The 13,401-nt window shown below is 36.2% G+C and overlaps 1 protein-coding gene across 1 annotated transcript in view; it reads left to right on the forward strand.

Moving 5' to 3' along the window:
- Window positions 1–13,401, forward strand: part of GPHN (gephyrin) — a 298,334-nt gene that overhangs the window by 186,419 nt on the left and 98,514 nt on the right. Inside the window, 1 exon segment of the mRNA XM_017878642.1 lies at window positions 12,205–12,297. Coding sequence (XP_017734131.1) covers window positions 12,205–12,297 — 93 coding nt within the window.

Here is a 13,401-nt window from a genome sequence, read left to right on the forward strand (position 1 = left end):
CGCCTCCCAGGTTCACGCCATTCTCCTGCCTCAGCCTCCCGAGCAGCTGGGATTACAGGCGCCCACCACCATGCCCGGCTATTTTTTTTGCATTTTTTTAGTAGAGACGGGGTTTTACCGTGTTAGCCAGGATGGTCTCGATCTCCTGACCTCGTGATCCGCCCGTCTCGGCCTCCCAAAGTGCTGGGATTACAGGCTTGAGCCACCGCGCCCGGCCCAAAAGCCTTTCAATTGTTCTAACATCTTAACGTAGACAGCCAGAAGAAAGCATAGACAGTCCAGTCCCTGACTTATGATAGTTTGACTTACGGGTTTTGCTTTTTTTTTGTTTGTTTGTTTGTTTTTGTTTTTTGACTTACAATTGTGTAAAACCATTACAATTTCAACATCAAATTTTGCATTTTGATATTTTGTGAGCTGTTGATACCTGAAGTAGTACCTGAGATATTCAACACTTTATTATAAAATAGGCTTTGTGTTAGATGATTCTGCCCAACTATATGTTAATGTAAGCATCCTGTGCACATGTAAGGTTAGGCAAGGCTAAGCTCTGATGTTCACTCTCTTAGCTGTATTTGAATGCATTTTTGACTTGCCATGTTTTCAACTTAAAATGGGTTTATCAGGATGTAACCTCATTGTAAATCAAGAAACATCTGTATTATCTGTGTCAGAATAAATACCCAACCAAACAGATTAACTATTAACTTTTCCCCTTTAGAGAATATGTTTGAGCTCAATGCTTACAAATCATCCTTAACTTTAGACATAGTTCTGTGTCTTTATTTTTCTTGTGTGTATGTCCATTGTCAGCCATTTGAATTGGTAAAGATACCTTAGGTCAGTCATCTCAGTTTTAAAAAGCAGTACTCCAGCTAGTGGGGAATTCGTTAATCACTGTTACCGTATGGGAAACTGAATTTTATATGTATACTACTAACAACATAAAAAGACTACCCTTTCTGATCCAACCAGACTGCCACTGTTTTCTTGCAGCACAAGTAAGCATGGCACACAAAACAATGTATCAACCAGTCTTTTTCCACTCCTTCTTCTTGTCTACCGCCTGAGATCACTTAATTATATGGCCCAGGGTGCCCAGTGTTACATAGCCTTTCCTTTAAGATTTCTGACACTCTGGGCCGGACGCGGTGGCTCAAGCCTGTAATCCCAGCACTTTGGGAGGCCGAGACGGGCGGATCACGAGGTCAGGAGATCGAGACCATCCTGGCTAACAGGGTGAAACCCCGTCTCTACTAAAAAATACCAAAAACTAGCCGGGGGAGGTGGCGGGCGCCTGTAGTCCCAGCTACTCGGGAGGCTGAGGCAGGAGAATGGCGTAAACCCGGGAGGCGGAGCTTGCAGTGAGCTGAGATCCAGCCACTGCACTCCAGCCCCGGCGACAGAGCGAGACTCCGTCTCAAAAAAAAAAAAAAAAAAAAGATTTCTGACACTCTGTAGAATCCAGAAATATGCATATGTGTTTATGGTCTTCAACTTCATCAAATTGAAGACATTATTTTACAGAATTTATGCAGTACAGTGTGTGGAAGAAAGTAGAACAGAATGAACATTATCTACTCAGACCATGAAAGCAGGACCATAGCTTCCTGGAACATAGCCTAACCTTCAGCAAAATGAAATGCTCACAGCAGTCTGTGAAAAGCTGCAAACTCCCAACATCAGATGTTCCTAAGCAAGCATATTAGTTATATTAATCACCTATTGGGAAAGCCAACTTTTTGCTTATCATAAACGGGGCTCTTCCTGGAATGGGGCAACTGGTAAAAGGAAATTTTGCTTATGTTTTCTGAAATTTCATTTTCAGTAAGGCTCCCACTGCTTCAGCTGCTCACTGCTGTTTCTCTACCAAATGCTAAACTTAAAACATAATATCCAGGTGAGAAGTTACTGCTCCCTGGTTCCCATTTACGTTTGAAGGCTTAGGATACCTTTCTAAAATCACAAGCACAAGGTTTATCCAACACTACTGCTTAGGTTCTACCAATGGGCAAAGGGAAGGGATGGTTTCACATCTATGTAAGTATTCGTATGCAAGAGAGGCAGTCCCATGTGGTGAAGTAATTTGCAGCACTATTATGTTCTCTTTACATTCCGAATGCATCATCTGGTCTGACATAGAATGAAGTCTAATATTGACTGGTTGGAAAAGCTAGAAAATTGTTTAGTCCTAAACTTTAATGAGAGATGTGGATATAGCTGCTTGCAGAGAGGTATATCTGGCATTTATTCCTTCAAGATTCCTTTTCTATCTGCTGCCTACTGGGAGCCCTTACCATTTTCCACTTGATTGCCTATTTCTCTCCAGATTTTTTCCCTTCCCTTAAGCTCTCAGACCGAAGCTTGAGGTCATGCATGCTTTTCTCTTTGAGGAGACTTAAATCTTTGCTGACAAGTTGACTTTATACCAACTCCAAAATCAGGACTAATCCACTAGGGATCTAATTTACCTTAAATATAGCAACCACTATATATAGCGTGAGTGCAAAATAAAAAGCTGGTTGGTTATATATATAGTAAATTTTATATTAATAATATTAACAAAAGACCAGATGGTGTATGTATGCTATAAATATGACTTTTCTAAATATCACATATAGAAATGAAATATTCTTCTTTAAAACAACTCTTGTACTTGCCTTTAAAAAAAAAAAAACTTATCAAGATATAATTCAAAGTATTCAGTGTTTTTAGTATATTCAGGCATGTGTAGCCATCACCACAATTTTAGAAGATACAATTCATATACTATACAATTCAAAGTATTCAGTGTTTTTAGTATACTCAGACGTGTAGCCATCACCACAATTTTAGAACATTTTCATTAATTCAAAAAGAATGCCTGTCCCTTTTAGCAATCATCCTCCTATCCCCTCATCTTCACATCCAGCCCTTAATAAACCACTAGTCTACTTTCTGTTTCTATAAATTTGCCTATTTGGGACATTTCATATAAGTAGGATCATATAATACATGTTCTTTTGTAACTGGCTTCTTCCACTTAGCTTTAATATTTTCAAGATTTATCCATGTTATAGCATGTATCAGTAATTCATTCCTTTTTTGTTGTGTTGGTAAAAACACAACACAAAATTTATCATCTTAACCATTTTGAAGTTCAGTAATGTTAAGTATATTCATATTTTTGTGAAACAGATCTCCAGAATTTTTTCAACTCACAAATTCAAAACTCTATATCCATTAAATAACTCTTCTCTTACATCTCTCTCTAGCATCTGATAACTATCATTCTACTTTTTTTCTGTTAATTTGACTATTTATTGTTTATTCATTCACCTATTAATGAACATTTGAGTTGCTTCCACCTCTTGGCTATTGTGCATATGGTTTCTATGAACATGGGTGTGCAAATATCTCTTCAGGACCCTGCTTTTAATTCTTTTGAATACATACCCAGAAGTGGGGTTGCTGGATCATCTGATAGTTCTATTTTTAATTTTTTGAGGAACTTCCATGCTATTTTACAAATGGTTGCACCACTTTATAACCCCACCAGCAGTGCCCAAGGGTTTCAGTTTCCCTTATTCATACAAAACTTTTCTGGGTGTTTTGATGGTAGCTATCCTAATAAGTATAAGGTGATGTTCTCATTGTGATTTTGACTTTCATTTTTCTGACAATTATTGATGTTGAGCATCTTTTTATATTCTCATTGGCTATTTGTATAGCATCTTTGGGAAAATGTCTATTCAAGTCTTTTTTTCATTTTAAATTCATGTGATTTGTTTTTTGTTGTTGAGTTGTAAGAGCTCTTTATGTATTCTGGATATTAACTCGTACTAGATATATGATTTGCAATTATTTTCTCTCATTTCATAGGTTGCCTTTTTACTCTGCTGATTACATTCTTTGATGCACAAAATATTTCTGTTAAATGTAGTCCCATTTGTCTATTTTACTTTAGTTGCCTATGTTTTTGGTATCATATCCAAAACAAAAATCATTGTCACGTTGAATGTCATGAACTACTTCCTGTTTTCTTCTAGTTTTATAGTTTTAGGTCTTACATTGAGGTCTTTAATTCAGGTTGAGTTAATTTTCTTTGTTGTTGTTTATTTTCACTGTCTTATTATTAATTTCTATAGGTTATTAGGGAACAGATGGTGTTTGTTTACATGGGTAAGTTCTTTAGCGGTGATTTGTGAGATTCTGGTGCACCCATCATCCAAACAGTATACACTGTACCCAATTTGTATTCTTGTATCCCTCACCTGCATCTGACCCTTTCCCCCAAGTCCCCAAAGTCCACTGTATCATTCTTATGCCTCTGCATCTTCATGGTTTAGCTCCCACTTATAAGTGAGAATGTACAATGTTTGGTTTTTCTTTACTGAGTTAGTTCACTTGGAATAATGGTCTCCAGTTCCATCCAGGTTGCTGTGAATGCCATTATTTCGTTCCTTTTATGGATAAATAGTATTCCATGGTATACATATACCACAATTTCTTTGTCCACTCATGGATTGCTGGGCATTTGGGCTGGTTCCCTATTTTTGCAGTCGCAAATTGTGCTGCTATAAACATGCATGTGCAAGTATCTTTTATGGATAATTACTTCTTTTCCTCTGGGTAGATACCCAGTAGTGGGATTGCTGGATCAAATGGTAGTTCTACTTTTAGTTCTTTATGGAATCTCCACACTGTTTTCCATAGTGGTTGTACAAGTTTACATTTCTACCAGCAGTGTAAAAGTGTCCCCTTTTCACCACATCCCTGTCAACATCTTTTGTATTATTTTTTTTTTTTTCATTATGGCCATTCTTGCAAGAGTAAGGTGGTATCACATTGTGGTTTTGATTTGCATTTTCCTGATCATTGGCAGTGTTGAGCTTTTTTTTATATGTTTGTTGGCCATTTGTATATCTTCTTTTGAGAATTATGTATTCGTGTCCTTAGCCCATTTTTTGATGGAATTGTTTTCTCATGCTAATTTGCTTAAGTTCCTTGTAGATTCTAGATATTAGCCCTTTGTCAGATGTGTAAATTCTGAAGATTGTCTCCCACTCTGTAGGTTGTCTGTTTACTTTACTGATTGTTTCTTTTGCTGTGCAGAAACTTTTTAGATTAATTAAGTACCACATATTTATCACTGTTTTTCTTGTGTTAGCTTTTGGATTCTTGGTCATGAAGTCTTTGCCTAAGCCAATGTCTAGAATGGTTTTCTGATGTTATCTTCTAGAATTTTTATAGTTTCAATTCTTAGGCTTAAGTTCTTGATCCAGCTTGAGTTGATTTTTGTATAAGGTGAGAGAGGAGGATCCAGTTTCATTCTTCTACATGTGACTTGTCAATTATCCCAGCACTATTTATTGAATAGGATGTCCTTTCCCCACTTCATGTTTTTGTTTGCCTTGTCAAAGATCAGTTGGCTATAAGTATTGGGTTTATTTCTGGGTTCTCTATTCTCTTTCATTGGTCTGTGTGCCTATTTTTATAACAGTACCATGCTGTTTTAGTGACTATGGCCTTACAGTATAGTTTGAAGTCAGGTAGTGTAATGTCTCCAGATTTGTTCTTTTTGCTTAGTCTTGCTTTGGCTGTGTGGGCTTCTTTTTTGGTTTTATATGAATTTAAGGATTGTCTTCTCTAGTTCTGTGAAGAATGATAGTGGTATTTTGATGCAGATTACATTAAATCTGTACGTTGCTTTTGGCAGTGTGGTCATTTTCACAATATTGATTCTACCCATCCATGAGCATGGGATGTGTTTCCATTTGTTTGTGTCATCTATTATTTCTTTCAGCAGTGTTTTGTAGTTTTCCTTGTAGAGGTATATAGTGTAATTGTAAGACTCCAATTTTATTCTTTTGCATTTGGGTATCTGATTTTCCTAGCACCATTTGTTGAAGAGACTGTCCTTTCCCCATTGAGTGGTCTTGGCACTCTTATCAGACTATTTGACTATACACATGAGGGTTTATTTCTAAGTTCTCTATTCTGTTCCATTTATCTATATGTCTGTTTATGCCAGTACCATACCGTTTTGATTACTGTGGCTTCATAATATGTTTTGAAATCAGGAAATATGATTCCTCCAACTTTGTTCTTTTTCACAATTGTTTTGGCTATTTGGAGTCCCTTGAGATTCCAGATAAATTTTAGGATGAGCTTTTCTATTTTTATAAAAAATGTCCTTGGGATTTTGATAGTATTGCACTTAATTTGTAGATTGCTATGGGTAGTATGAACATTACCAATATGAACACAGGCTGTCTTTCCATTTACTTGTCTCTGTTATTTCTTTCAGCAATGTTTAGTAATTTTCAGAAATACATCATTTATTTTTATGGCTATGTAATGTTTCATTGTATAGATATACCACAGTTTGTTCATTCATCAGTTGATGGATATTTAGGTTTCCATCTTTTGGCTATTATGAAAATGCTGTTAAAATAATTATGCTCCAGTTTTTGTGTGGCATTTGTTTTCACTTCTTTTCAGTTTGCCCTTGGTTTTTAAGAAGAATTGAACTTAAGTAAAGGTAAAGACTGCTCTGGAAGTCCAAGATAGAAAAAGACATTTTGAGAAAGACCTATATTTGCTGCTTTGAGTAGACACAAAGGAAATAAAAATTGCAGTTCTTTTCAAAAGCTTGAGGAACCACACAAACCAACATGAGACCTCTTACATGTCAATTTTGCAAATAGTTGCTAACTGACTGATAGTATTTGGATCTATGCCACACCCCCTCCAAATCTCACATTGATATGTAGCTCCCAGTGCTGGAGGTGGGGCCTGGTGGGAGGTTACTGGTGCATGGGGGTGATTTCTCAAGGTTTAACACCATCCTCAATGTGTGCTGTCATCATGATAGTGAGTTCTCTTGAGATCTGGTTGTTTAAAAGTGTGTGTCACCCGCCCCCTCTCTCTCTTGCTCCTTCTCTGGCCATGTGAGGTGCCACTTTCCCTTTGTCTTCTGCCATGATTGTAAGTTTCCTGAGGCTTCCCCAGAAGAAGAAGCCACTATGCTTCCTATACAGCCTATAGAGCTGTGAGCCAATTAAACCTCTTATCTTTGTAAATTACCCAGTCTCAGTATTTCTTTATAGCAGTGCAAGAACAGACTAATACAATGATATATTACAAATTGAATATATAGTTGACAAAAAATATATACATGAGTAGTATTCAGAGTGGCAATGATCAAGGAGAACTTACTATCTTGAATGAAGTCTTGAAATAGATAATGGACATAGACTGTCAGCAAAAAGGTAAATAACAGTCTGGGCTTAGGGAAGCCTTGACCATATGCATGGAGGTGATCACGTATATACAGAAACATGACTTGGCTAGAGAGAGGGGTACAGCTTCAAGGAAATGAGATTAGAGGTTATCAAAATATCCTTCTCTATTTTATATCCTCTTTGATCGAAGCTGGTTGTATTTGATTGATATGACATTTTTCTCTACTTATCTGATATTTTCTCATAGTCATAATCATTAATGCACTCAGTCATTGACTCAGTCATTCAAATAGTTACTGAGTGCCTTACATACCAAACACTGTGCTTGATACTAGGATTACAAAGATGAATGATATATACTGTGACAACAAAGAATTCAAAGCCTGATGCAGAAGTCAAGACAGTTTCAGAAACAGCCATAATACAATGTGAAAACCATGCAAAAATAGATGGTTACAAATCTTATGCAAATATTAAGAGTAAAGGTAGTCCCTCCAACCGATTCTCTCTTAAATCACCAAAGAAGTTCCTAAAAGACAAATCTCATTACCTTTCAAGAGACTTAAATTATGCTAGTGAATTAATTTGAAGTCATTAGTCTGCTTAAAAATCCCTCATTGTATTCCCATTTTTACAAAATTAGGTTTAAACTCCCTTGATCCTGTTTCATTTGTCTAAAATGCCCCCCTCTCATACGCTGGTTTTGAGTTACCCTTTAAAACTCAGCTCAGGTGTTTATCTCTTCTAGGAAGATTTTCTAGACGTTCCACAAGTTTTTGGTTAGGTGATTTTCTGTATGTCTCCCATATCACCCTGTACATTTTCCTGCCGCTGTCTATGTCATACTATCTTGTAATCATCTCTATTTCTCTATCTTTCCCTTTCTCTCATGCACTGTACTTGTGAATTCCTTGAGGACATCACCAGACCTTACGGGTATTTTTGTCTCCAGTGTCTAGCATATATTAGGTTCCCAGTGTTTGATGAATGGATGAGTAAATCAGTCAGTGAACTTGTTGGCCTTGGTAAGAGACAGAAGACCAAAGAGGTAACATCTGAGTTGAACCTTGAAGAATGCATGATATTTACTAGGAGGAGAAAAAAGGAAAGAAAAAAAGCATTCCTGTCCAATGCAAGATGATCTGCAAAAGCACAGACTAGAAAAAGCCCAGAATGTTTAAGATGTGACAAATCATACTTTGTATCAGAAACTGGACATTTGTTAGAAATAAAGGTCAATCACAGTATAAATATCTCCCACATTGTGCTAAGCGATTCTTAAACTAGCACTGCAGAATTATTATAATAGGATATGTTTATTAATTTTTAACCTACTAAAGTTTGGGTGGGTTGCAGCATTTAAATAACTACATAATTCCTTGTCATACATACGTTTTTCTCATTTGAGCCTCCTCAGAAATTCAAGGGATATTTTTTAGTATTTGTATGTATGTTAGAATGGGGAGTAAATATTATTGCAAACTACCAGAACAAAGTTTTTAGATTCCAGAATCAAATGTTATCAAATTATGATTGAGTAGATTCTATACCATAGGAGCCTTCCAGAATGGAATTACACAGTAAGATGTATGAACAACTCAGGCATTCAAGACAGAAATCAAGTGTGCTGATATTCTTTTATCCAAATTGTCAGTGAGACCTTACTCAACTTTCTTCCACTTCCATGTATCTAAATCTTGCAAAAGCAGAAGATAATCATTATTCCTGTCCTCAGAGTATTAAAATAATTCATTCATGTGCATTTCAAGACACTGTGAGATCTATAATACAGCTGTCAGTATCAGTTGTCTTTCAAACTTAGCATATTAAATATAAAGCCCCTGTCTTAGAATATCGGAAGAAAGAGAGCCATGCTGAGCCTGTTTTTTGGGGCTACTGGCAAGAACTTAGGGTGGAAAAGTGACTATACTAAATGTTGATTCTTATGGCCAACAAATTTGTAGTTTTTTGTTGTTGGTGATGGTGTCTGTAGTGATAACATATATGTAACATAAAACTTACTATTTTAACCATTTTTAAGCACATGGTTCAATAGCATTAAGTGCATTCACATTGTTCTGTAACCATCACCACCAGCCATGTCTAGAACTTTTTGGTCTTCCCAAACTGAAACTCTATACCCATTAAACACTAACTCTCCTTTCCCTCCTCATCCCAGCACCTGCCACCACCATTCTACTTTCTATCTCTGTGATTTGACTACTCTATGTACCTCATGTAAGTGGAATCATAAAATATTTGTCTTTTTGTGGTCAGCTTATTTCACTTAGCAGAATGTCCTCAAGATTCATCCATGTTGTAACATAGTCAGAATTTCCTTCCTTTTTAAGGCTAAATAATATTTCTGTATGTATATACCATACTTTGCTTATCCATTCATCTGTCAATAGATACTTGAGTTGCTTCCACCATTGACTGTTGTGGATAATGTTGTGAATATGGGTGTACAAATATGTGTTCAAGTCCCAGCTTTAATGTTTTGGATGTATACCTAGAAATGGAATTGCTGGTTTATATAGTAATTATGTTTAATTTTTTAACTTGCAACTTTTTAAATGTGAGGGACATAAAGGAAGAGCAGTGGGTAGAGGGAACATGAGTTGTAGTAGTTATTACTATGGTGATAGTATGGATGAAAAGTTCTAAAATCTAGTTTTTCCATCTTACCTTAGCCACCTATGAAATATATTGCTGTAGGTAAGGACTTACTCTATTTAAACCTCTCTTATGGCCGGGCGCGGTGGCTCACGCCTGTAATCCCAGCACTTTGGGAGACCGAGGCCGGCGGATCACGAGGTCAGGAGATCGAGATCATCCTGGCTAACACGGTGAAACCCCGTCTCTACTAAAAATACAAAAAAAAAATTAGCCGGGCCTGGTGGCAGGCGCCTGTAGCTCCCGCTACTTGGGAGGCTGAGGCAGGAGAATGGCGTGAACCCGGGAGGCGGAGCTTGCAGTGAGCCGAGATCGTGCCACTGCACTCCAACCTGAGCGGCAGAGCGAGACTCCGTCTCAAAAAAAAAACAAAAACAAAAAACACTCTCTTCCTTCATCTGTAAAATGAACCTAACAGTGCTCTACTAGATTTTCATGGGATTAAGTGAGATTATATATGTAATCATACAATGTTAATAGACATTTACTATGTCAATGGGGCTAGCCACCAGAAAAACTCAGCCCTAGTGCTATCTCTGATTATTAACCACTATTAGTGCACTATTCAAAATTCCAGCAAAGTCATTCGTGTAGATTCTGAGCTGGTGTAGAGCTTACATTTTGACCTACACCACCCAATGCCAGGACAAACTACTTCCAAATAAGGAAGCATCCCGTGAGGTTTATTGTGATCCTGGACAAGCACCACTGGGCCCGCTACTAGGGACTGTGTACCTTCAGGTTCATTTGGGAGTTAATGTTATACATGTGAATACAAACTAGACCCTATGGTCCCACCACTTCCCGTGTCTTACATAGTATGCCCCAGACCTCCAGTATAGCTCCAGAATAGCTTCAACATCCTAGGAGTATCTGAAGCTAGAATCTGCTAAGTTCTCCCTTCCAATTCAAGTGCCAAAATGGAAGAGTCAATATCACTATAGAATATAGTGATATTCAGAATAGAACTTTGAAAATCAGATGGTCAGAATATAAATTTAAAAATCTCTCTACACTTACTTGTAAGTCCTAGGATCTGGAAATCAGAGACCCTAGGTGGCTAAGGTCAAAGATAAAAAATATAGACTCACTTGTCCAGCTCTGGATCAATGAAATTTTATAAATTATACAAATACTTCATGTAAATCAAGTCCTGTATTACTTGTCTTGGTTTCTTTTCTTCCTTCCTCTTCCTGTTTTTTTAACCTCATTTATTTTTGCTTTCCTTTTTTGAAATTAGCAATAAAGACAGTTTCTGACTAGAGGATTTAAGGAATTGGTTATGACTCCTGAAACTTTTATTCTTGTTGGCACTAATTCGAATTTCTGAGCCAAAAGTGATTTTCATCGAGAGTAGTCTGAATACTTACTTCACACAAAAGGTTACTGGTGCTCTTCTTATAGGCACTAAATTATTTCAATTAATGAAGCCAAAATCAAAGGCTAAAACTCAAATGGAATGACTGGGACATTCCTTTTTTTAAAAAACTTCATCTTCTTAAGAAAAAAACAACTTTAGGATTAAAAAATGATGCATTCATTGTAGAAAATGTGGAAATTTTGGAAAAGTAGAGCAAAGGGAATAAAACCATAAATGTAACATTCTGAAGTAGTAAATGCTTTATATTGTCATGTATGGTTTTCCTTCTTTTCTATTGATATGTACACTTTTAATACAGTTAAGACTATATGCTGCAGATTTGACTTTGCATGTGGTAAAATATATATCATAGGAATTTTCCTATGTCAATGAATATTCTTCATAAATATTACTTTAGCCTCCATAATATTTTATCTTAAGAATATATCATTTCTCATTTAAATACCTATATTGTTGATAGTTTGGTTTCTTTCCATTTTTTCTATTGTAAGCAACTCTGAAATAAACATATACAGAAACATTTATCCATTTTTCCTAGGATAGATTTCTAGAAGTCAAACTACTAGGTCAATGGGTATGAAAATGTGTAAAGATGGCTTTCCTTTTAAAGAAAATCATATTTGGGTTTTTAAAGGATTGCTGACACATCAACTGAACACATCTTTGATTACTGTATAGCACCTCATATTCAGATAATCTCTACAAACATTGCCATGAATTGACTGAAAATAATCTGTTATTTCAGGCACCAGAATGCATCTCTTCTTTCTGCCCCCTATTTCTTGGGACAGAAATCAGGAGGTATGACTGAACCCATTTACAAGCTGTGACAGACAAGCACACGTGCCCATCTTTGTTTATGACTGCCTGCTTACCCGTTGCTCTCGATATTTACATTTTCCTTCTTTTCTCTTCCTTCAGATGGAATGGGGCGAGTCCTTGCTCAAGATGTATATGCAAAAGACAATTTACCGCCCTTCCCAGCATCAGTAAAAGATGGCTATGCTGTCCGAGGTGAATATTTTGGTTCTCTTAAACATAATCAGACTTACACTGTATTTTTTTTTTCAGATTGTTGGCTTAGCCCAAGCACCCAGTAGCTGTTAGGTTTGTTTCCCCATGATTGTCAAAATTCACAGATAACCATGTTAATCTGCACCTGTATATTTTCTGGCACAATCTTGATTAAAACTTTTCAAATAAAGAAAAGTTATATGAAAATTCTCTTTTTTAAATTTTTTATTTTTAATATTTGTGGATACATGGTAGGTATATATATTTATGGGGTACATGAGATGTTTAAATACAGGCATGCAATGCATAAAAATCACATCAGGGTAAATGTGGAATCTGTCACATCAAGTGTTTATCCTTTATGTTACTAAAATTCTTGCTTACAAATAAATATATAGGAATAAAATTAAAACACTGTACTTCAATTTATTCTTTCTGTTCCTACACATGCCAGACAGCATACATTCTTGGTGTGGAAGTTTTCCAAATGTTTTCTAGTTGAAAACATCTATATGGTCTAAGAAAAAAGAGCAGACTCCCAACACGAGGGTAAAGTTGAAGTGGTCTGTTACGCTTTCAACTCAAACATCAGTAAAGGGCTTCATAAAAAGCAGACATGAGGGAAACCTCTAATTCTGTAGAAGATGCCATATTTCAAAATTCTGGAGCCCCAACAGCTAACGCAAAGTTGCCTGAGATTGCATAAAGCTTAAAAGCAAATACTAAATAGCATTTTTCTGCCTAAATTCCAATCTAAGAACCCCAAATGTAAATTCTGAATTGCTTAGAAACTGTTGTTGATTTTTTTGGTTTTGTTTTTGTTTTTCCATGTACAACATGATATTTTAAAATATGTAGTATACATTGTAGAATGGCTTAGCTGAGCTAATTAACACATGCATTACCTCACATCCTTATCATTTTTGTGGTGAGACTTAAAATCTGCTCTCTTAGTGATTTTCAAACTATGATACATTGTTATTATGTTATTGGTTATTAATACAAGCTTGATATCATTGAAGAAACATGTTAAAAAATTTTTTCAGTTTATCGGAGCTGTTAAGCATGCCAATCTTTTTTTTTTTTTTTTTTTTTTTTTTTTTT

This window comes from Rhinopithecus bieti, unplaced genomic scaffold (assembly GCF_001698545.2).
Source record: "Rhinopithecus bieti isolate Rb0 unplaced genomic scaffold, ASM169854v2 scaffold_11252, whole genome shotgun sequence".
NCBI lineage: Eukaryota > Metazoa > Chordata > Mammalia > Primates > Cercopithecidae > Rhinopithecus > Rhinopithecus bieti.